At 37.9% G+C, this 26,663-nt stretch overlaps 2 protein-coding genes across 13 annotated transcripts in view; one reads left to right on the top strand and one right to left on the bottom strand.

The window, feature by feature from the left end:
• The window catches only part of LOC110829834 (LIM/homeobox protein Lhx9), a 46,135-nt gene extending 27,845 nt beyond the window's left edge, over positions 1-18,290 (top strand). For 2 of the 3 annotated variants that reach the window (XM_022063968.2, XM_022063969.2), the window contains exons 4-5: positions 12,761-12,990; positions 15,561-18,290. In XM_022063968.2, coding sequence (XP_021919660.1) covers positions 12,761-12,990; positions 15,561-15,806 — 476 coding nt within the window. In that variant the 3' untranslated portion in view covers positions 15,807-18,290. The remainder of the gene's footprint in view (positions 1-12,760; positions 12,991-15,560) is intronic. The other variant, XM_022063970.2, reaches the window with a different exon arrangement.
• Positions 1-26,663, bottom strand: part of LOC110829836 (uncharacterized) — a 193,107-nt gene that overhangs the window by 113,865 nt on the left and 52,579 nt on the right. The window lies entirely within an intron of this gene.

The raw sequence follows: 26,663 nt of genomic DNA, 5'->3' as shown, positions 1-26,663 counted from the left end.
AACATATTCAGCTGTCGTGCAGGTTGTTTTGCTCGAAGACTGAAAGCACCGGCAGCAGAATGTGTCACGTTTGCTTCGCGTTTCTCTATATCTAGGAATTAAATTAAAGTTGCCAACCGAATAGCCGATATTTTACTTTTAATGGATTACGAAAAATTGTAACTAACATATTTCAAATCTCAACCTCGAAAATGACATCTCAGCTCGTGGTCCATGCTTCTTTCACAACGCTACATCATGTACAAGATCCAACGGTTGATGCCAATGGTTGAGAATTTTTGTTTGTTGATGTTGAGGCAAATAGTCTTGCTGAAGAAAAAGACTGCTTGAGGATAATTTTGTTTGATTATCAATTCTCAGGTCCATGGACCAATGGTCTGGCCGTCTCGTTCACCGTACTTGAAACCAATGCCTTATTTTTATACCGATTTGACTAAGACAGGGTCCAGAGCAGTGCTTTTGTAAATACGGAAATGAATATTCGTCTACCAGAAAGGTGTCGAGTTTCTTCACCAGCTGAATGTCTGCCAGTTTCTCAAGAACTCTGCTCCACAGAGTTAGTAATTGCTCTGAATGACCGTACGTATTGCTATGCTGTGTCCTCAGTCTTGACCACAATACGTTCAGAAATGTACAAAGAAGAGAACGTCTTTATGAGAAACAATTTCGTGACGTGGTTTGAAACACGGGCCCCACTGGGTGGTTTCCGCTGATACCGGTTTAGAGCAGATGATGCTTTTTGTTATCACAGGAAACTGAGCTTTCAAAAACAAAACAAATAACTAAGACAATTTTAATCGAATTCGTAAACACAATTCTCTTTTTCCTTCAGTCTACAGGCGGGCGACATTTGTGGAAGTGTCACTGCCATGAAGCTGACTTTTTCCGTGATGAGTTTGTCCAAAGTATCGTTGCTATGATACTGTTTGTTTGCAGTTATTTCAAAGCTTAATTGCTACGATATTAATTGTTGTTAGATTAATTACAGCTTCATACTGTCTAATCAATCAACTAATTACAATTAACCAATTGAAACTTCCACATTAGAATCCATAGTTTGAACAGGATGGCTACGTGACCAAAACATCAAAATTCTTATCATCCCGGTTACATGGATTAAAAGTTTCTTATCTCTCTGACGAGCATCCTTGGATAAAGTCTAGCCTTCGGTTTATTTTGGTACAGTGGGTTCGAAATTTGGTTTTCAGGCCATTAATTTTCATAATTGTTATGACTGTATTGATATGTAAATAAAATCAAAACTGTGCCTGTGTTATTAAAAAGACCACGGCGTACAGAGACGTTGAGTTAAAGGTCCAAGCAACCTTAACTTCGTCACTACAAGAAGTTCTACACACCCGGGAAAGAGCCCCTGATTCCAATTGGACGATAGCTCAGTACATCCCAAAGCCGGTCTGAACGTGTATCAAAGAGAAAAAGTTTCTGTGCCGGGATTCGAAACCCTCTCGTCTATTCCGTAGCCTAGCCACTATAACTACTGAATTATATAATCTATTTTTTTTCTAATATCTTATTTCTTATGATCATTGTGTATCCTGTGTCCCTATGAGCAAATACATGCCTGTTTTGTCCATTTAAACATCCATTAATATACAACATCCGGATGCAAAACACAGGCATGATTGTAGCCACAGGCCTGTAGAATTTTAGTAAGACGTTTTAATATTATCCACCGGTCATTTCCTTTGTCTCTTGGTGGCCCCTTTTCAACGGATTCTCCGCAAAAATATACATATGTTACATTCATCCAATCTACTTATCCAGCCCACCTTAATCCAATTAATTTACGAGGTTGCTCGTTAGTGACAACGCTGTTCCAACTGTTTTATCTGCGCCGGTATCAACATTAGGCAACCAGCACTAATTTGCGTTTGGATGGCTGCTCACGTGCAATATCAAAACAAACTTGACAGGATGTTACAGTAATAGAACTTTAATAGACGTATTCCTGTTTCTTCTAGATAATTGGGAGTCAGAGGTGTTCATGACATAAATTAAAGCGATAGGCCTATATGAAAACACGCTGAGGTGTTATCAGCATTTGTAACGGCTTTAAAACTCTGTCGCATTCATGTCTGTGTTTCGTGTTCCTTATGGTTTCTACACATTCAATGAGATATTTAACATTTCCAAGTCACTTTCAGAATATTTCACTCTAAAGCAATTTGAAACATAAACCATTAGCACTGATATGTGTACTCATTCGTCTGACCGTGTTCGAGAAATTAACTCGATGTCTGATTATCAACATTATGTTATTTATATATATATATATATATAAAACACTTATTTAATCCATGGGGTCGAGTCCTTCCTGAGAAGCCAACAGTCGTTCAGTGACCTAGAAATTCCAGACATTTTACGAAACCCAAAGGTTCATTAACTTATTCGCAAAAGCCCGCCACTGGTTCGTATTATGTGTCGAATAAATCTAATCCACACCACCCCATCCTCTTTCTCTGAGATCCAATTTAATATTATCTTTTAACCTACGTCTAGGTCTTTCCAGTGGTCTATATGGTGCAGGGTCCATTGATTCTTTGGTTATTTAACTACGCTCTTCTGTTACGCAGAATAAAATGGTGTCATGTTTAAGTTAATAATGGATTGTATAGGATATGAAAAGAATGAGTCGTGGTAAATTTTAAGGTAGTTTGCTTTTCCAGAATTTGCCTCTAGAGACTGAGAAATCCATGAAAATTTCGGCTAAGATTCGAATCCGAGACCTTCCGAATACAAAGTGGGAGTTCCAGGCAGGAAGCAACTGAATGAAGGATAGGAGAAGATACGAATGGAAGTTTTCGTATAATGATTTACATTGAGATAAGAGTTTAACGCGTACTGGAGAGTTGGAAGAAAAAAAACAATTAAAATTTCAGTATCTCTGAGATTCGAACCCAGATCTTCCTGAGTAGCAAGCTTCAATACCAATCACTAAATAGTGACGTGTGGTCTCGCGATTTGGCAACATTACAGATGATGGGATTTTTTAACTTCCAGTTTCCTGCTTTTCTTTGCGTTGATTTTTAATTTTGATATTGGCCTTGGGGGTGGCGTTTGGAAAAATATTTACGTTAATTTGGGGGGGAGGGGTTGTACTATAGAGCGGAATTTTGATGCTAACACTGGGAGGGCTGCATGGGAGGCATGCAGAAATGTTGAACTCTTTGAGTCTAAATAATATTAAAAAATTCAGAAAACACAAGTCTTCACCATTACAAAGATCAAGCGGTTAATGCTGTTTAAGGAAATAAACGCTGTTTACATCGGGATTCATAAGAACCCCTAAATTCAAAATGCGCAATTACTGGTTGTTAAAGCTAGAGCTGAAAAATGTTTCCACTAAACTTTAAAGATTAAAATATAAAGCTTATACACCTTAATATTAACTGCATACGATGAATATAGGATGAAAGATGGGGATTGGATTCATCTGGCTTAGTAAAGTATCCTGTGACGGATTTTTCTGAACACGTGACCTTTCAGTTTCCGTAGTCTGGGACGCGAGAAATTTCTTGAGCAACAAAATGACTATTTAAGATTTGAGGTTTTCACAGCGGTGAGTATGAGTCTTCTGGGTTGCGATGTGTAGTCTGGTCGATGTTAACCAACGTTTCAGAGGTCGTACTGCCTCCGTCATCAGGGCGATGAGTATGACCTCTGAAACGTTGGTAAACATTTATCAGACTACTGAGCGCAACAACCCAGAAGACAGAAATCTTCAAAGTGACTATTGTCTTCTGAAGGACACGTAGCTGTGCTCCATGAAGTATGTTGTGAATGCCCTGGAAATGTACAGAGCGTGTCTATGGTCTCTTGAGGCAGGGCAATGGGCTAATGGTCTTTGGTTGAGAGACGGTCCCGTGGGTACATGGCTCCATTGATAAAGCTCGACATTGCGCTACTGTGCGAAACCCACTGTGGTGATCAGCTGGGGACTGAGATGCAGAACGTCGCCCGGCGAATTTCAAAAGCAAAATACAAACCAGACACAACAAAAACACTAAGCCATTTTGATGCTACATTCTGTAAGAGATTTTTATTACTGTAACGAACTATTTTAACTGCATTCATTCGAGTGTGATTTTTTAATTATGAATTAGAAATAAATCATTAAGAAAAATCTCGGTCAGGATAGTAGGTTTCGGGGCCCAGAGTTTCAAACCTGTAACCTCGCGAATACGACGTAGGAGTTCTGATCACTGAAACTGTACATCAGTTTGTTATCCTGTGGTTCCGAAGGATTATACACGTAGTACCAATCTACTCTTTCTCATCCCACCCACATAACCTATATTTATGGTTCTGGCTGGTAAATCATCTAGGTGATGATATTTATTTGATTTTTTTGTACTGTACCAAAATGTCGGATATATTTCTTCTTTTTTTAAATTTGGCCTATATGTCTTACCCATCATATATTTTATTTAATCATTCTGATAACACTAAGTCAAGATTAACTTAAAAAGTGGATCACTAATTATACAATTTTTTTCCATTCTTCCTTTAAGTAATGTCTCATGTCAGTTACATCAATCTATGTCCAGATTTTTAAACTAAACTTGCTGATTCTGGGTATTTTAATTTTATTAATTAGATTTGTTTTTAAAATTTTGTCCGGAAGTTTCGTTTTATCCGAGGTATAATTTAAAGCATATATCAGATTGGCTATGAGTGGCGAGTTATGACATGGTACCAATAATCTGGAGATGAAATCTTTGAATAACGCGTTCACAATATTCAGACATTGACGAAAGATAATTCTTAACAGATTAAATTCAGAATGATTAATAACATTTATCTCGGTATCAAACACACCGATATGTCGTTACAAATTGGACTTCTCATTATTGATCTGTCGACCTGCAAGCAGAGATACAGGACGACAGAGACAGAAGAAACATGTGTGCCGGGCAGTATAAATTACAGTAAATCAGACTTCTCAGTAACCTCACAGTGTATCAGTTCGTTAAATAAAAGTCAGCTTTATTACATACAAAATTTCTTACATCAAATTTCTGTTCTGAAAATCTATTCGTGTGGATCAATTCCTTTTGTTGTACCAACAACAAAATTGATTCATCATCAGAAATACTGAAAGTGCTTCATTTCTGGCAGCGGAAGGAGGCGCTTTCAACGTCAGGCAGCATTTTTTGTAGACACAGAGAATAATTTTGTTTTACAGTAATTTAAAATGCGTTTTCTTTACAAGTTCATCAGGTCCTAGCGACGAAATGAGACTGGTTTAGAACTGTTATTTCTAGAGGACAGGACCCAGAAGTGATCGTGGCCTAATTTAGCGTACTATACCAATATTTACCTTGAGATACTAAGAAATTCGAAATCCGGGGGGGGGGGGCTATAGTCCGTTTGCCTTTAAATTCCGTCATGTAGACTTACAATCGAAAAAAGAATCTCTGCAATATTTAATCGATACGAAAAATGGCCAAGGGTGGTGTCCCGATACTCCTATCATAGCCGAATCACCGCCATGATATTTATTTTAAGGATAGTGACGTCACTGTCACCCCCTCACTTCTATGAAAATACGGACAGAAAGTATGCCCCTCTACAAAATTAGAAAAAAAAAATTACACAGTTAATAAGCAAAATTGACAAACATACATAATTACTTTATTTGTTTCCTTGTGGTTATTAAGATTTCTGTCTTCTGGATTGTAGCGCCATGTAATCTGGTAAAGTTTACCGACGTTTCAGAGGTCCTTGCCATCTTCAGATTCACGGCTGTGAAAACCTCAAATACTATTAAGTATAAATCTATCCTTAAGGAATAAGAAGACAGGTCTCAAATCATGAATATTTGTTATTACTTCCAACCTGAAATTTCGCGCTAGACTACACCAACACTTTTTATTTTGAGACTGTGCCCCTGTTTATACAGTATTTATACTACAGCATTTCCGGCTGGCTAACCTGGACAGTTGTAAACGACCTGTAGCTTAGATGACAAGCTTTCTGCAACGTTCATACTCTGACAACGATGCTAACTGCATTCGCACTTAGTAGTGAAATGTTAAGTCCACTCATTGCATTTAGTGCAGAAATTGAACTTAAGAAATGGGAGATTCGGCCGGTCCATTTCTCCGTCTCACAAGCCTTTCTTAGTTGTGAAATAAAAAGTTTAATTGTCAAGGAAAGTGAAAGTTATGATTACCGAAAAAGGTTTGCAAAAATTCGTTCACACATTAATTTAAATTCCAGTTCTTAGTACGATTAAGTTTTATCAGCAGTCGTTTACAAACAGTGGAACTAATGCTGGGTCACTTAGAAAGAGACACATTCAAATACCTCACTCAGCTAAAAGAACTGATAATTATCGTCTATTAAAATTAATCTGAAATGTAGTACGTTAGATTCAACTGAGGGCAGTTTTGTTCTGTGCCAGTGATGGAAATCGGGTTGTAGCCTACAACATCCAGGAGATAGTTGCTTAATTAATTATATTAATTAGAGGCTCGTTGTTAATATGTTCAGATCAGAAGAGGGTGATACAGGCGGGGAGGTTAGAATTTTATACAGATAACAAAGGAAGAGACCACTTGGAAAACCTAGATGTAAATAAAAGAATAATTTTAATATGGCTATTAGAGATCGTGTGTGAGGGTTTAGACTGGACCGTGAATAACTTTCATATTCTGAAGAATGACTGTCTCAGTGCTTTGTGGAATTTGTTCTGTGTATGAGGATATTTCTTTCAAAACCTCAAACCCTCCACCTCTGGGATAAGTCTCACGTTCAAATGGCTGTAGATGTCACTTTAGATCTGCTCAAACATAAGTCTTTCATTCATAATGCTGTGAGTCCATGTCTGTAAATCTTTTCATTCAAAATATTGTTTTTACCTTGAGAAATCACACAGACACAGTTATTTAATTCAGAACGCTGCAAATCCCTAGAAGGATAGAACTGCTTTTTATGAATTATTAGAAAACCGTTAATGAATCAAGTAAACTGACTGGTTGCTAGAGAAATGTATGTCTGCGGTGTTGGCTATGCTGAATTTCAAGTATAACTCACAGATGAAATACATAAAAGAAGGTAAGTACTGTGATTGTGAAGAGGATAGTGGTGTGATACTTTAAGGAATCAGAACTCTGCTGCAGTCACGTGCTTCAGATGCTCAAGTGTTTGTAGAATGCACTGCAGGGCGTAGCAATGAGTGTTGCGGTAAACTCACAAAGCGATGTGTGTCCTTCAAATTTTCGCTCCCACCTGATTTTAAGAATCTAAAGTGTTTTTAATGTCTTGCAAGTTTTAAAATGGAAACAAAGTTAAATAATTTGTGCATTTCAGAAAATTCACAAATCTTTTTCACCATTTCTCTAAATCTTTTACGATGTACTTAACAAAAATTTGAAAGAAATTTCCTCATATTCCCTTTGCCTATCTCCACAAGCTTGGCATCCGGCTTAACATAAATATTAAGATATCTGTCTTCTTGACTGTAGCGCCGTGTAGTCTTGTAGAATTTTACCAACGTTTCAGAGGTCCTTGCTGCCTCCATCATCAGGGCTATAGTCCTACACGGGCGCTAAAACCTAGAAGACAGCCATCTTCGCACTTACAGCCTTGAATATCTCAAATCCAACCTAAATATTCGTCGGCCTGGTGGAATTATAGGTATGTTGGTAACACCTACCGCGAATTTTTCCAAAAGCTTTTTTTGTGAAAAGCGTTAAAGTAAGGTTGGAATTAAGGTACGCTGCTCCACGCTACGCTACGAACAGCAGAGACGAAATTACTGTCCGTAATTCATACGATGCTGATTCTTCGTGAAATCTCAGGAACAGTCACCTCGCGTCTTGTCACTGTCACGTGCCCCCATCGTCTACCAAGTGTCACTGGTTACACGACCCACAGATTGGCCACTCTGTCTAGGATTCAACCGTGAGTGGTCGCTGTAAGCAGGTTATCTGAGCCCCCTCCATCGTCCAATTGAATAATTGAAAGGTCTCAGGCGTGCTATCTCCGTTATTTATTGGGACGTCCATCGGACAGAAACCTAGCGGTGGGTGGGCTGTTCAGATGTCGGCCGAGGACAGTGACAGATGAGAATCGCGGTCCAGATCCATTGATTGGATAAGACAGAAGGCAAGGAATAAAGTAGCGGCCAATAACACGACGAGAATCCAGTCGCGGACAACATGGCCGCCTTCACTGGACGTCCTCGGACTAGGTTGCGACTTACGCCGTTCTGGCACAATCCGATCGACCGCCTCGCTACATTCAGTGAGACAGGCGATTTGAACGCCCGGTTGCTAGGATACAGTCTGATGCACGATCACAATTGCCCGTTTCCCAGTGTTCTCAACTTTTGGTTCTTGCACGAATTTTGAAATGTAATTCTTTGTTCAACTATTGTTCCTTCCTTTGAGTTTCTACACCACCAGACTCAGAGCGTAAACGCATGTTCTTTAGGATTCATTCCGACGTAAACATTTTGCCATAATTAACCGTAATACAGCGTATATAAGGTACATTTAATAACCCAGCAAAGAATGTAAAATGACAGCGTACATATGTCACTCACTATTGATGTTCGTCTTCTGGGTTGTAACGCCACGTGAATACCAACGTTACTGAAAAACATGCTGTCTCCATCTTCGGGACATTCCTTAATATGAAGACAGTATGTTTTTTTTCGGAAATTTGGTTATCTACCTACGAGTGTACATGATGTCAGAACCAAAGAACAGTAACGTCGTCTTCACAGTCATATTAAACGAAAATCTCACAAAAGAAGTCATATTGTCTCGGCTTGTGCAGACCCACAACTGATATGTTCCTGAAGATTTAACCCAACATAAAAAAAATAAAGTATATCCTTCACATTGGAGTATGGGTATAGTCCTACATAATTCTTGTTATTATGATGCACAAACGTGATTTTGTACAGCCCTAAAATAATTCGTTGCATTATTACAGAAACAATTCCGTTGTTGCAAATCTAATCAAGAGTACAGATACCATACTTCACAGAACCACAGTTCTAAATAATGTTAGTACCAACGTGAATAGTAATATGTTATGTACTCTTTAACTATAAGTTATTCAGTAGATAATGTGAAAATACTTCATATTTCAATATTAGAGCAACACTAACAAACAGAAAATTCAATTCTAAAGGGTTTTGACGACGGTAGTTTACAACTAAAATTATTCTTTGTCAGGACTTTTTCCATCGTCTGTTCTTTAAAATCACGACGTTTCGGAGGCTTTTTCTGTCTCCGTCTTCAGGTGAGAGGTCCAGTGACAGAGACTAGCTCTATCTATGGGACCCAACAAAGTAGGTTACTCTCACCTGAAGGCGGAGACAGAACCAGCCTCCGAAACGTCGTGATTTTAAATAACAGACGATGGAAAAAGTCCTCACAAAGAATAATTTTAGTTGTAAACAGAAAAATATTTGACGATGTTGTGAGAAAAATAACATTACGAAATTTTGGTTACTCTTTACTTTTAAAAATATTACCATTCAGACTACATTGCAAAACGTTTTAATCAGGTTATATAACTTCGTACTTCAGTCTATTTGAGATACGAGACGGTTAGAAAAATGATTATGAAATGTCTGGTAGAAAACATTCCACGAATTTCATCCGCTCATGATGTTTTCGTGAACTTACGTCCCTTAAATATTTTTCCAAGTCTTTGTCTATCTTTATATTATGAATTTTACCTGCGTCCCGCTAATGAAAACACGACCATTATTTCTACTTTTCTTTATTTAAATTTATTTTTAAATAAATATTCCTACATTTAAAAGCGAAATTCCTTTACACTTTATCACAACCAATACTATTTAAATCAGTTGATTCTTTCATGTATTTTGAAAGACTACAAATCTGTTCTGGTAACTCTAAAAGACACAGAAAAGGAAAGCATTCTTAAGTTGAGGACAGACGAGCCCCTAACAACTAAACTTTTGACAAGTACCTTCAATGTTCATCTTTTCTCAGTATCTCAGCACAGAGGCTGGATGATGGATTAGGGCCAGTGTGTGCAGGTAGCGGCTGGCAGGTTCAATCGCACCCTGAAATCAGATCAGCTGGGATGCGTGTCGAAAACTCCCTACAGTTTCATTCACACAACCATGTTCCTGCCCTTCTACTGTTGCAACTAAGTGTTCAACTCTGTTATTTATCAACATCCTAATTCGTGTTAATATTCCTATTCGTCTTTGTTTCAGAATTCCTCTGTTTTTCATGACGTAGTATCCACGTAACTTCCTAAGCGCGTTTACATAGGATGTCTCAACTTGTGTCGACTTATTCATGTAACTTTCTAAATGGGTTAAAGTAGGATTTCTCGACGTTTGACACAACTCTCGTATAATCTTCCAATCGTATTTATTTAGGATTTGTGTACTTATATTGAATATTTGTTATTGTAACTTCTTAAGTAGGTTTATTTAGAATTTCCAAACTTTTATTCTGCCTTAATTTGGGTAGTATCATAAGCGAATATTTTAAGATATCTCAACAGTTACTGGCTGCTTGTTTATGTAACGTTCTAAGCGTGTTTATTTAGGTATCAGATTTTACTTATGTATTTTAAACGCGACTCTATTCCACAATTTCAAAAATTGTTCTTGGATTAAGGACCCTTTTTAATGTTTCCATAAGTGTTTAAGATTCCGACTATGTTCACTAAATAAAATAGATAGACATATTATATTAAAGCTCCTGCAAATGTAAGTTATTGGTAAAGAAAGTAATTATCTGACTTCGCGGTTATGTGACCGAAACTCCTGCTTCAAACTCGGGAGACTCCATTTGAAATCTGGATCAAAATACTGGCTATATTGAGGTTTTGTGGTTTTCCGCAGTCCTTCCAAGAAAATTCTGTTATAATTCAATGAAACAGCCCATAACATTTCTTTTCATATCCTTTACAATTCATCATCTATAACCAGCATACGTTTCTGCGCTTTGTAACTTACTCAGCTCACAAAGTGTCGTTAAATAACCTAAAAATTAATTACCAAAGAAACCACAGACATAAAACTATTTGCTCCCAAAATCAAACAAGCTATACTGGAAACAGTTTAATTTAGGGGTAAGTCCACTAGGATAACGTGGTGCATACTTTCGTTGTTGATTGAAAGCTACAGGATTGCTTTATTCTAATACGAATACCAAGAAATGCTCTCATACATTTTGCAGTGAAAACAGTTTCATTTTACACCATTAAATAACACAAGAGACTAATGGAATTACTAAAAGACTGAAGTCTCATATGAAATCTGCCTAAACGTGTGCGAGGGATTTTGTAATACGTGACTCAAAATTATCATCAGTTAATGATGGCAGTACACAAGCTATAGGCCTATTAACACCTTACGGGAAAGGATTGTTTAAGAATCAATTAGCAACCATTGAGTTATTTTCGATAATTTGGGGTGTTGTTGACAAGGCTTAAGTGTTGATTTCTTAATTTTAAACTGAAGCTTGTTAGACCTAGTTCTATCACACCTTCCTTAATATTTCAGGTGGCGAGGTTACGACCTACAGGCCCCTTCTAAATGCTACAATGAATACAAAAACACAGTTTTAGTATTTTTACATGTTGATGTAAATTAAGTATTTACAAGATATTTTGCCTGTTGCTTTGTATGGGTGCGAAACATGGTCTCTCTCTCTGAGGGAGGAAGACACAGATTACAGGTGTTTGAGAATCGGGTGTTGAGGAGGATATTTGGACCTAGGAGAGAAGACGATGGGGCGTGGAGAAAACTGCATAATGACGAGCTTAAAAATCTGTACTCCTCCCCCAGTATTGTCAGGGTGATTAAGTCGAGAAGAATGAGATTGGCGGGACATGTAGCGCGCATGGATGGGGCAAGAGGTGTGCACTGGGGAGAAGAGACCGCTGGGGAGACCTAGACGTAGATGGGAGGATAATGTCAGGCGGGATCTATGGGAGACTGGAGTTTGTTGGCCCAGGACAGGGCTGTGGTTAGTTTGGTGATGAACCTTCGGGGTAGGTAAGCCATCTACTTTGTTAGTTAGTTAGTTAGTTAGGTAGGTACATCAAGATAGTTTACGTATTGTGTTTATAATTACTTTGCCTTCAGAATTTAAAAAAAAACAATTGTGATAGATTTGTAATGGTCTAATAATACACTAACATAATGTGTAGCTGCATGTTCTATATTATTGAAATAGGCCTATATTAATTTGGTATCTTCCTTTATCCTCATTCGTTTTTTGTTTCGTTCTTACTTAATTCCTTGTTGCTTTCAACTTTAAATCTTTCGGTCATTTTGAAAGGATAGAATGTAGATGATTTGTGGTTTGCGCGGTAGTGAGTCCGAGGATGCCCGTCTTCTGCGTTGTATTACCGTGCATTCTGGTAGAAGTTTACCTGCCTACATCATCAAGGCGATAACTACTCATCGCCCTGATGACGGAGGCAGCATGTATCTCTGGAACGTCAGTAAATTTCTATCAAACTACACGACACTGCAACCCAGAAGACAGAGAACAGTTGGTGAGGACTTGAAGTGGATAACGTCCTATTGTGGTCTTCCCGTATGCTACACCGTGTAACCATGTAAGTGGTTGATTACCAACGTTTCGAAGGTGCGCTCTGCCTCTGTCTTCAGTATTTTCAGGATTAAACTAGCTGTCCCATTGTAAGCCTTTAAACCTAATTCTTCAGTACTTTCTTTCTGAGTAAGTACCACTCGCATGCGACTGACTGTTCTGTTGCACAGAGATCTTGCATCCAGGAGAACTCTCAGCGTCTATGGAATCGCTGGCCTACGACGTTTCGGTAGGATCTCCTGGAAACGGCCAACAGCAGCGGACCAAGAGGATGAGGACCTCGTTCAAGCATCACCAGCTGCGTACTATGAAGTCGTACTTCGCCATTAACCAGAATCCTGACGCTAAGGACCTGAAGCAGCTGGCTCAGAAGACGGGACTCTCTAAGCGAGTGTTGCAGGTACAAAATTAAAGCTTCTTGAGTCCAGGAAGCACGAAGTAACTAAGCACTGTTCTCCTACAAAAGTTAATAGTCGCACAAACCAGTCCGTAATGAAGCCTAAACGTAGGTAGGAATATAATATTAAAATGGACCCTGTGAACTACATTAATTTCTCTCAGGACAAAAACCAGTTTCTGTGAACACGTTAATCAATCCTCGTGATTCATAAAAGGCATAAAATTTCTCTGAATGGCTGACTTACTATAAGCTTCTCAAGAACTATTCTGCTCTGTGAATTTGACTGAATCTTTCAAAGCGCCTCATCGTAATTAAACTGGTAGGTAAAGGTAAAGTATGTGTGGTGTGATGTGCAAGATAACCAACTTAACGCCCTGACGTCCTGTAATGATTTGTAAGTTACGAAACGCAGACCTAAATTCTTTGTGACAATTTTAATTAGAAAGAAATGTCAGGTGAGAGTACAGTGGGACCGCACACCAATTGTCTATAGATTTCATTAAAGCCTATGACTTTGTTAATAAAAAAGTGTTACACAACATTTTAATTTAATTTGGCATACCAAAGAATGTAGTGGGTCTAATAAAAATGTGCTTAAATGAAACCTGCAGCAAAATTAGAATAGGTAAATATGTATCTGAGACATTCTTCATCAAGAACGGTCTAAAACAAGGAGATGCTTTGTCTCCCTTGCTCTTTAACTTTGCGCTAGAATGTGCCATCACGAAAGTCCAAGGTAGGCAGGAGGGTTTGCAATTGAATGGGACACTTCAGCTATTGGCATATGCTGATAATGTTAATTTATTGGGGGACAATATAAATACAATAAAAAGGAACGCAGAAGTTTTACTAGAGGCTGGTAGACAAGTGGGGCTGGAAGTAAATTCAGAAAAAACTAAGTTCTTCTTAGTATCTCGTCATCAGAAGACAGGCGGGCAGAATTATGTTAGGGTGGCTAATAAGTCCTTTGAAAGGGCTACAAAGTTCAAATATCTGGGAACGACAATAACAAATCAAAATGATACTCGTGAGGAAGTTGGGAGGAGACTAAATTCCGGAAATTCTTGCTACTTCTGAGTTCAAAATATTTTGTCTTCCTGTCTGATTTCTAAGAACTTGAAAATTAAAGTATACAAAACAATAATATTGCCTGTTGTTTCGTATGGGTGCGAAACATGGTCTCTCACTCAGAGGGAGGAACACAGATCGCAGGTGTTTGAGAATCGGGTGTTTGAGGAGGATATTTGGGCCCATGAGAGAGGACGATGGGGCATGGAGAAAACTTAAATTTGTCAGGGTGATTAAGTCGAGAAGAATGAGATGGGCTGGACATGTAGCGCGCATGGATGGGACAAGAGGTGTGCACCGGGTACTGGTTGGGAAGCCTGAGGGGAAAGAGACCTCAGGGGAGACCTAGACATAGATGGGAGGATAATGTCAGGCGAGATCTATGGGAGATAGGTGTTGAGGGAGATTGGATTTTGTTGGCCCAGGACAGGGTCCGGTGGAGGGCTTTGTTTAGTTCGGTGATGAACCTTTGGGCTCCGTAAGCCATCTTGTTAGTTCTGGCGAGAAAAGTGCTATAACTTGTCATCAGCATAGATGATTTCTGATCCTACAGATTATGATAAAATGCAGCATTCTTGGTTTGTTTCTTAACATCCCCTCCCCCCGAAATTAATAAGAAAACACGACGCTAAATTATCTTACACTCTGTTGAAGGGATGAGCAACAGCAGCTGGGATTGATTTAAAACGCTTGAACATTGGCAGCCGTGCTTTGATGAAAAATGTTTCTATCGACCCATCGACCCCAGAGTCGCGACCTACAGGTCTGGCCTTTAACAGAACCCAAGCCCCTGTGGTTCTACTGCCTACTCGTCAGTCGCATTGTGTCTACAACGAGAACAAAATATTAGGCCTATCCCCTGATTAGAGTTATGTACCCATCTTTAGAATGTTATTACATCACAACAAATATTTACCATTTACATGACTAATTCGCAGACTGATTTGTGACAACAAAGAATAGGTACTTCAGGATATAAATATTAAAGTTTAACCCTCTGTTCGGACATGTTACCGTTGTGTTTTAAAGGGTTGAATATGTTTTTTGAGAATGTCATATCCACAGAACTAAACGCGTTTTATTTAACCCGAATGTTTGTTACCGTGTTCTCAACAAACCACAAATATATCCAAGTCACGAGCCAGTTTAATCCAGTCCATAACCTCACATTTACACCTTTATGATAAATTTGTAAATAATCTATCCTCACCACTGCTCTTGGGTATGTCAAATTGTTATTATTCGATATAAAATGTCAAATCATGTTATAAAACAGGATGCTAAGATCACAAGGTGCTGGCCCAACATTTGCCTGGAAAAACTGAGGAAAATCACGAAAAGCGTCAGACAGGATAGCCGATCACCGTGTTGAGATTTCAACCCGGGGTCCCTCGAAAACAATACAGGACGTTCGGCGTGTGGGAGTGACCTCACGAACTCTCCACTGTACGTTCCTATTACGAACGCAGTGATTGTGACGTGGTTTGCCACCGTTTACGCAGGTGTGGTTCCAGAACGCGAGAGCCAAGTGGCGCCGGAACCTGATGAGGCAGGAGAACGGTCAGCAGGCAGTGGCTCCTGGCAATACCAACGGTGCCAGTGGCGGGGGTCCCCCCTCGGTGGGCTCAGCATCCGTGATCCTAGGAGACAGCAACAGCCTACCGCCTCCAGACGAGGTTCACCATCACCACCACCACCACCACCACGCCCAAACCACACAGACCCTCAGCTTTGGAGACCTGTACTAACCACCCCGATCGCCGAGCTGAGCGTGTTACAGTTCCTACAGACACACCCCAACCTCACAACACGAATATAGCACGACGAAGGACATTTAATGTACATAAGAAGGTTTGTGACAGTGGCTGATTTAATGGCATTACACGATTGTAATATATACGACGTTTCGGGATGTAAAATTACTTTTTGATATGGCAGTTTTCAAGATTTTCTTACAAATACGCATCTCCTTCATCCATTTTTTAAATCAGTTGTCGAATTTTTTTACGTAAACACCTGACAAAATACACGAAATGTGAAACTGGTTTACGTAAGCCACTATTAAACGAATTTTACTCAAAATATGCATAGAATTGAAAATGTTGTTTAAAGCATAATTTTTGGGCGGAGATTTACAGATTTAATTGCAAAGATTGTTTTTCGGTTTGGTCTTACATATGTTACAATTCATTGGTGTACAGCGATTTTACAAATCTGAGAGATTTTTCATATTTCCTTTTTAGAAAGACTCGGCAGTGGGGTCATGGTGCAGTCTTGGTAACTAAGTGTGTCATATTCTTCTTCTTTAGCACTACGGCCCTTTCGGTGTAGCCCAGTCTTCCCTATTCTGTGCTTTCCTTCTCCAGCCTCTTACGGCCATCTGTTTAAGATCAGACCCCACGTCTTCGATCCACCGGAGTTTCGGTCTTCCTTTCTTAAATTTGCCCGGAGGTTTACTATTGACGATCATCTTACATCCTCTATCATCACTCATTCGGAGTATATGTCCAAGAAGTGTGTCATATAACTTCATAAAATCTAAAAAGAAATCCTAGAACCAGCACACTTCATGTACTATCGGTCACAAATTTTCCGCTCCAAGCCGCACACCCCTACCACGAAACTTGTAAATTTACCATATCAAATATTACGCTTACACGAATAAATTGTCAGCGTAATTTTATCCCATTAAATAAGCCGCAGATTATGACAAAAATTTCACTTCAGATCTCATATTTCAAATTAAACAGAGTTTTCATACTGCATGCCTTGTGCTTCAAAGTTTTATTTAGATAGGGTACGTATATAATCCAATAGCAAAGTGCAATTTATTTTATACGTTTTCGTGCTTAGTAAGTGAGCAGGTGGTCATAATATCTAATCATGTCATTGCTAATATTGCTTGAAAATTTAAACTTGTTACAGCGATATTATTGAATTGCTAAGAAATTATTGATCAATATCATAACTACAGAAGCATTCATATATTTATCGCCTCTGTAAGTTTTAATTTGTATTTTATTCACAATTCGTTCGGATGTTTATAGTCGATCTTCCTACTAAATTTCATATTTATAGCTCCAACAGTCTAGCAGTTATAGCTGTCGAACTGAAATCCAAATTAAAATTTGTATATTCCCGCCACATCGTTCTCATATTTCACAAAATTGTGCCTTAACAAAACAACTCAGCGTTTCTGGAAGATCAATGTATCTACATCATGTCAAGACACTAAATTAGGTGATTGTAGTGTTACTTCCATCACTTAAATTCCTACGTTTGTCGTATTTGTTTTACATTAAATTTAAATTAATTTATTAAACTAAATTACAATGTTGTCTCTGTCTTCAATGGCGTAACGCACATACTAAATACAATGAAGATCGGACAGTTGATTAAAAGCCTAAAAGGAGGGCACATAGCCAGCATAACGACATGTAACTACAGTTGACTTAATTTACGCTGATGGAAAAATTTATATATTAACTAAATTTGTATGAAATTGTCTTATTTCGATCCAATAGACACTTTGCGAGTATCGTGTTGTTTTTTTTATAATACAGGCTAAAGCTGTACTGGAATTTTAACATGTATACATTGTTAATTTTTTCACAATTAAATCAACGACTTTATTTAATAATATAAATAAAATAGTTAAGTATTTCACGAGGTGCGAGTTCCATTACTCTCACTGTTACGAGAAATAAAATATATTAAATAAAAAATATATTCTGCCAATATACATATTCTACAGTAGAATTAACATCCGAAACGTCGTTTATAAACCTCAGATAATGTTGTGCCATAAACCGAATCTCTCCTTATTTCCCGACGCAAAATGAGACACATTCCAGCCAATAGAACGGCTTAGCAAAAAGTGATATCATGGCTATATTTATGTTGTCCGTTGCATTTTAGGCTGGAGAAAATGTTTCGTGATATATTCGTAAGTTATTTTCCTTATTATTTGTATATATAGATAGGGCAGTATAAAGTGTTGATGTCAATTTCCTCAGTTGTATTAGCCAGGAATAAGCGAAAGTATAACAAAGTGTCAACTAACAAGGGTCTGTTTCTGTGACTTTATAAGAATCTGCGAACTTCAAAATACGTGCACCATTTCCGAATCAAAAACGAACTGGATGTCTTGATTTTATTTATTATTTATGAAAATGGTCAGACGTGGATATAACTGACAAAATACACATTATTACACACTACAAAAAACTTGATTTAGTGTTCAGTTACTTTCAAGTACCATATTTATTCATTATTTCCTCTCCTTGTCCTACAATTCTTTAAAGAAAAATTATAAGTTTTGATGGATCTTCAAAATGTCGAAGTAAGTTTCTCATAAACTCTTGATGTTTGTTGTTACAGTAACTTTTACACACACACTATTGCACTCTTAATAAGTGTTTGTGTCAAACTACATGTTTCGGCAGTATATGGTTTTCATCAGGTTCGTTTTATGACGGCAATTATTTCATTAACGCTATGCACTCCAGAGTTGGGTTGGGCATGTGATACACAATTTTGGAAAGCTGCCACTTGTAAGATCAGAAAATAGAATCCGAACTGAAATATGGACGAGAAACATCTGGAACACGATATAGGTGGTAACCTAATTCATATTAAAGGTACAGTAGACTCTGGCTTCAACGAAAATTAAAAATTAATTTACAAAATCTGTTTTAAAGTTTGGACGTTTAGAAAGAAAGGAACAAATACAACAATTTCACATTTAAGGTCTTAATATAAATCATTGCTAAGTCCTGAAGTTTACGACAGTAAAACGTTATTACTCTCCTTTGAAATTCTTTTAAAGAAAATAGTTGGTATGTAGTGTATTACATTTTGTATTAAACCTCTAAAAATTTAAGTAGTTTATTTCTGTGAATAAACGTACTATTTGTATCTCAGGTCGTGTCATAGTTCAGGCGGAGATCTAGGTTCATTGCGGATGATTTCTTGTAAGATTCGTGGTGGATAAAGTGAGAGATTCTTCTCCGAGTTCTTCGGTTTTCCTCTGCTAATTGTCATGTTTAAATGGTATGATAATATTAAAAATAATTTTAAAGAAATATGATGGTTTAGACTTTATTCGTCTACCTGAATACAGAGTTAAGTTGCTGGCTTTTGTGCACATTAAAATGATCATTCAAGTTTTGCAAACGGTCGGAATATATTTGGATAGCTGATGGATTATTAACTTCTGAAGACGGACTTTACTGCATTGACTTATCTTAGAATATGTTGTGGGGAGAGTCGGTTAGGTTTGCAGTTACTCTTCGCCCCCATGGCGGACGCCTCATGATCCACTGAAACGTCGGTAAACTATTATCAGTATATATATCGAAACAACGCAGAGGACAGCCATCTTGAGCTAGATAGTTTGTTATTTTGGTACCTACTTACTTATTGCATTATTTGGTTGATTAGTTATAAATATAAAGTGCATTTCCAAGGCGATTAGATGCATTGATGTCTCCGAAATATCGAATACTAATCCCATAGCGACTGATTGCCCTGTGTCTTTATCTCAGATAGCTAAGTTTGTGAACAAGTTATTCAGTTTGGGATCACAATGTGGTCGACTTTCAAGTTGTTATGTATTTGTGTGGACCGAATACTGAAGCGAGTTTTGTGGGATGATACTTCTCTGTGAAACGTCACAGTTCAGGTCGGTTCGTAAGATGACCAATCAGAGATAGCAGCAGAAGGCAACTCTGGAAAATAATGTTGAAAAGTAGTCACTGTCGTTTTATAATCGTTTCAACTTCTCAAATAGATTTCGAATTCCACGGTTTTATAAGCTAAGCACAGGTGGAAAACAATAAAAGACGATCTGAAAGGAGTGGCTGGCTATGAATGCGTCCGGAGGACAGCGAGAGAGAGAGACAGCGAGAGATACGCTACGGTGGTATGCGGCCCATTAAAAAGAGCCGTGTGTACCTCATGCACACACATACACATACGATGCACATTTTGATATAAATCGCCAATGCCAGAATTAATGCTAACAAGCCTTAAAAGTTCAGGATAAATAAACTCCGAACTGCCAATAAAAAAGGCTTAAATGTATACAAAATTTAGACATGAACATAGTTTTGCTACATTACTGGCAATGCGAAAGCAGCAATCATATTTCGGTATGAATTTATGTACGTTTTCATTCCACTCAGGAACCAGCGATGTGCATACACAAGCCCCAAAACATACACACATATACATAGACTGAGTATATACCAATACAAAGCTGAATTACATTTTGTCCACTTACGTTCATGAAGACTGAATATCGTAAACACGTAATGGAACATTCATGTTCATAAGATGAAAACAAATGCACATGATTTCAGAACGGGTCCATTTTATGACATTCAAGTAAAGCAAATCAGTTAGAAACTTCACACAGCTTACAGACATTAATTTCATCTCCAGAGAATTATTTAAATTATACTACTACAGTGAAGTTAAAACCCTGCATTTTTAAAAGATGAGGCAAACAGGCGATGGCTTTCAGTGTAGCAGGTAGCCGTAACTGTCCGATATCACTGGATCTATTAGCATGAAGCAGAAACCAGTTCGTGGTTCTCTGGAATAGAAGACACTCAGTATTTAAACTACGACTGAACGTTGCTTGCATTTGAGCAATGGTCTCGCACTTCAAAGCCACCAGACACACGCTTGGTTCTAAGCTCTGATCGTCGGTCTAAATGTCTGATTAGAAATATTGAAGATTAAATTATTTCAAGCTTTAATCAATGTTGACAGGGTGTGTTTATTGGAGTACGTTGGATTTCTAAAGGCGTTCTTCGCCTCACTACACAGGCGCTGTCGTAAGCAGGTTGTTAAGGCTTTGACCGGGATGTTAAATCTTATGTGGTACCGCCTGATTCGACTTCTAATGGTTAAGTGAAGTGTTTTCTTCGCGGTACGGTCTGGATTCGTAAATATTATGAAGACGAGCTTCGGCTTCAAAGGGTTAACCAGCTGATTTTCGTAATGGTGAGGTGTAGTGTTTTCTTCGCGGTACGGACTGAATTCATAAATAATATTCAGACGATCTTCGGCTTCAAAGGGTTAACAAACTGATATAATTAATAATCCCAAAGTTACAAAGTTAACACATATAAACAAAGATCAAAACACAAAAAACCATAACTTTAGTTGCACGGATTTGGAGTTAGACACCAAGGTTTCAAAGTAAAATATTGCCTCCATCTTCAGGGATGTGTGCCGAATGTTTCTCGAAGGAGTATGTATCGACCTGCAAGTCCACACAGCGTTACGTCCTAGGAGGTCTAGTTCTCGACCGCCGTGATAACCTCAAATCTAATACAGTTTCAGTTTATTACAACCGTTGTAATAAATGGGTGGAAAATTCAGAGGCTGTGTGTTTAAGAACAGTGCGCCGAGCAAAATATTTACATTTAACAGGAACGAAAAACAGAAGGTCGAACATGGCGAAGCCTAATTTATACTCCTCACCAAATATGTTTTTTGGTGATCAAATGAAGAAGGATGAGATGAGTGCGGAATGTAGCATGCGTGATAGAGATGAGAAATGTGTAGTCTATAGACCTGTACAAAAGAGACTACATAGAAATAATATTAAAAGCAGTATGTGAATATATGGATGGATTGATCTTGTTCAGGATGGCGTCCAGTAACGGGCTTCTGTGAACGTGGCAACGACCTACAGGGTTTCATAAAAGACAAGAAATCTCTTGTGCAATTACCCGATTATCAATATCTGCTCCATGGTTACAGCCACTGATCTCAGAATACAACTCTTCTGTATTATAGCACCGTGTAGTCTGGTAGAAGTTTACTGACGTTTCAGAATGTTTCGCTGTCTCCATTATCGGGGCCTCATCACGTCGATGATGGAGGCAGCAATGGCTTCTGAAACTTCGGTAAACGTCTAAAAGACTGTAAGGTGCTGCAACCCAGAGGATAGCCATCTTCTTACTAACCGCAGTGAAAATATCAAATTCTGCTTAATAAATTAATGTGTTTTTAAAACTCTCTGTACTATTTTGTACAGCCCAGACACCCCTCCCCATGTGTATATAATACAGTTTAAATTTGGAAATAAAAGGTGAAAAAGAGGAACGTTTTAAGAAATAAAGGCGTGAGGGTCCTTTTTTGGTGATATAATTGAGATATTAAAATGAATTTATATTATGATCTTAAGCCGACAAAAAACAAATGAACCTGTAGTTTCTCTGACAGCCAAAAATTATGAAGAGTTTTAAAAATCTTGTTATTAACAGGACTGGTGAGATCTTAATACTGAGGAGTTGTACCTGATAGTCTGAGTCCAGCTCGCCAATAAAAATATTTTTAATTTACAGCAACAGATGTTTCTGCCGTTAAGACTGCATTTGTTCTTATGGCAAACTGAAAGATTATTATGGCAGGCTTCAGGCCACTTAAAACCGAGCCATGTTCTGACACTACAGCTTTCAGGCGACCGCGAGTTGCAGAACTGACTTTCACATCACCAAATAAAGCACAGAATGTCCCAAAAGATGGCTACACATTCAATGAATGAAGTACATACATCTTAATAAACTAAGCCATTATATACCTCAGCATTGGCACTTAGTGAACAGGTGTTCAAAATGACCAAAATGACGTCTGTTAATTTCATGGCGGAGTTGACAGCAGAGAGCAAACGACTGACAATCAACCACCAAAGTTTCTGCTGTATATAAATCTTCTTTGGGACATTCTGCAGTTAAGCGTATAAGAACTATGACTTGAAACTGCTTCAATTAATTATTCCAATTGACTAAGCATTCATCTGATAAAAGTCCGAGGATCAAAACTTGTAATGAACTAACTGAATTTTGTCAGAACGAACGTGTTGCTAAGGAGTAAGGACAGACCTAATGATTACATCACACAAGATGAGACAAAGCCTGCTGTTTCAGGAGATACGTATTGACCTGTAACCTTCTTATTCTTCCTTAAAAGGTTTAGGTCCATTAGGTCCATCTGAATTGTAACAGGTCATAAAACCTAATGCTTGGAAGAAGAAGAAGAATATAATGCATTAACAGATCTGAGCGAAAGAAACCACCTTGAAAATTCAAGCTTAGATGAGAGGATAATATTAAAAAGTATCTTAAAGAAACAGAGTGGAAATGTGTATACTGGCTTAATTTGGTTTAAGATATGAACCGGTGGCCTCATTTTATGAACACGGTAGTGAGCTTTTGAGTTCCACAAAATTGTTGGAAATTTCTTGAATAACCGAATTACTATTAGCTTCTCATGATAGACTCTGCTTCATGTAAAGTTAGTTCCTATGTTTAAATTTCTTTGGAAATATATTAAGCCAGGAATTGGTAATATTGCATGAACTCCTTGACGTAATTTCTAGAATCTTTTTGAATTTGTGGAAGGAACTTTCAACTTTCCTCTCTCTCATGAACATTATCATTTAATAAGCATAAAATAATCAAAATTTTATCTACTGCGAAAAGATAATTATGAAATGAATTATGAAAAAACAAGTAGTAGAAATGACGCAATAAACCTTCAAACACCAGTGGAAAATATATCTACTGTACCACATGATTTAATATTCACCGATTCTGTGTTTTGCACACGGATTTATTTACGCAATTCGTATGATTTTAATAATAATAAACTTTTTTTTATAAACGATATGAACCAACAGATTTTTATAACGAATAAGTTTTGTGTTTTCTTTGAGGTCGGAAGTAAATTTTTATGTTATTCGGTCGAGCTTCGTACTTCAAGCGATTAAACGGTGTTCTGTGGCTGTCAGCTGGCATGTTTTTTAGCAGCTTGTGATTGTAATACTGTTTACCAACTTCGTGCTACTGTGTGCCTGTCACATAGAGTGGATGGGCCCAATGATACGCCCCGGGACGTCGACCCTAATGGAACAGGAGTAACAAAAATCCGCAGATAAAAACTCAGTCCAAGAACTCGCGGTTGGATAATCAAAAGGAAAGGTTAAGAAGGGAGAATCGAGTTTGTACGGCGCCATTCTTTTGTTTTTTCTTTTTCTTTAGCTGCTTTTCGCTGTCGTTCGAGGGTGGTCTTGGCGAGCCCAATCTACAACAACACATGTTCGATCAGCTTGTTGCACAGTCATTGTATATACCCACATACACGTACATACTCAAGTATTAGCTGCATTAGTGCAAAACTGACTTACGTTTAACAAAAAATTCACCAAATGACATGATTTACATCAATGTCAATAATTTAAAATTGACAACTGAAATTCAACGACAATATCACTAACTTCTATACTTTACCACATCTGGTGTCAAATAATTAACTCCATGGAATAGATTTCTTCTTAAGAAGGTAATAGTCGCTCACTGAATTCAATAAATTTACCTCTTCTTATGGAACACGAACGTTAATTGCCGTCCTTACAAACGCGAACCACCTGAGCAACATTAATACAATCCACAACCTCAGAAACGATTTCCTTATGATAAATTTTAATATTGTCCTCCCATCTATGACTATGTTTTCCGAGTAGTCGCTGCTCTTCACGATTTCCAGCCGAAATTATTTGCGCGTTTCTTATCTCCCCCCCTAATGCCTCATTCATCTCGTCCTCCTTAATTTGATCACGTCAATAATATTTGGTGAAAAGTGCAAGTGAAGTTGTTTCCTCCATCCTCCAGCAAGTTCATCTTTTGTTACCTCTAGTTCTCCTCTTAGTCTGAGAGACCGACTTTCAAACCCATACAAAATAACAGCTAAAATTATAGTTTTGCATACCGAAATCGTCACATTTTCAGGTAGCAGGCGAAAAGACAATAGATTCTGAACTGTGTGGTAATAACCGGTCCCCGAATTTAATCTGTCTCTAATTTTCCCATTAATGCAATTTTGGTTTCATACCATCGTTCCCAAATATTTCAACTTTGCCACATTTGCAAAGGATTTATTAGCCACCGTAATAAATTTTAATGATTTTGCCTTGTAGCCCGTTGACGAGACATTTAAGTAAACTCTTTGGAATTGTCTCGTCTGACATTTCACAAATATGGTCTTATGCCAAGTTCCAGCAGACTCAATATAAAGTATAATATCAGGATTTTGTTTACGTGGTAATGAATCTTTGAATCCCACATGAGCGGGAAAATTTTTTGACTAGCTGAGCAACTATTACTGTCTCAAGAAGAACTGTGCTTCTGGGAATGTGTTAGCCGAGTAAAGCGATCGTTGCATAACACACGTACGATCCCAGAATAGACAAACGTCTGGCAACACACACATTATTTCAAATGGTGACATAACGCAGTTTTACCTGAAATAATCGATTGGAGTATAACAAGAGGGAAAAGATATTTCGTTCCAGCATGAGGGACATTGTTTATATTTGTTAAAGATTGCTTTTTGAAAGAAACACGCATAGAGAGCGAACAATGCATCACAAAGATTCTGACGTATAATTCGTCCGTCAGTTCACTTTGTATGCTCTGCAAAACAAAGGACTGCTCTCCTATCGCCTTCTTGGATCGGGGAAGTCTGAATTCTCTGGAAACTGCTCAACGAACCTTCAAATAAGAATCTAGTCAGAATCTGGAGTTTTTATCGATTGAATCAGAAACCAGAGAACTGCATTTCTTTACTACTCTTACATATTCTACAATTCAAAGAAGAACACGGGAATCTTTTGAATGCACATTAGCAAAGATTGTCTATCGCATGGTATTCTGTCAGTTTTGGGTACTGTACCATCCTCTTTCGTCATGTATTTCACACCTAAATGTATTGTAAGGTGTAAGCAAAGTGTTTAAGGCAGTGATGTTTTATTATAATTTAAAAAAATAGTTACATATGCGCAAATATATTTAATGTCTTATATTTGAGATTCTCATGTCAATTAAAATTACTTTGAATATGGAGGTCATACATTCCTCGGAAATGCTGATAACCACCTACTAGAATATAAGGCGTCACAATACAGAAGGCAAGACACCAAGTGACAGCTTTTTAATTAATTTATTTATTTATTTATTTCAAGCAAGAGTTTGTGGACATTGGCGGTGTCAAACAGGACAAAATCGTTGATGATTTGTAGCATTGCAGTTTGTGAAAGTCAAGGTTAAGCCAAAGATCTAACGAAACGTCGGTCGCCCGCCATCATATCTGGATTCTAGTATAGCAGCGAATTCTTTGTAAAATATTCCAAAGAGAGCGATGTCTGTGTGTGTGTAAGCGTTCACCAAGAGTAGCTGCAGACATTTTATGGGCACTAATACCGGTTCATCTTAATTAACGTTTTAAAAGTACTGTTAGAAACAGGTTTTATGGGACCCATCTACTAAATGCGGTTAAATTCAGAAGTTACACCGAAGGATACGTGATCCAGCAACGCGGGCCGCGCAACTCTCTTATGGTTATTAATGCTGAGGCTCTGAATGAGCTGCTGCACTATGGACCGCAGGGGCAAGGTTTGTCCTTGGTACATGGAAGTAAACACATGTAAAACGGCGAATAGACGGAATAATAATAATACAAAAATGAAACTTGTCTCTTAATTGATACAGCAATATCGACTGACAGGAATGTAATTAAGAAGGAATCGGAGA

The sequence above is a fragment of the Zootermopsis nevadensis genome, unplaced genomic scaffold (assembly GCF_977971745.1).
Source record: "Zootermopsis nevadensis isolate Lab colony 2312 unplaced genomic scaffold, Znev_1.0 Znev_ptg000007l, whole genome shotgun sequence".
In the NCBI taxonomy this organism is placed as follows: domain Eukaryota; kingdom Metazoa; phylum Arthropoda; class Insecta; order Blattodea; family Termopsidae; genus Zootermopsis; species Zootermopsis nevadensis.
The sequence above is the reverse complement of the archived record's forward strand: the minus strand, read 5'-3'. Positions and strand labels throughout refer to the sequence as shown.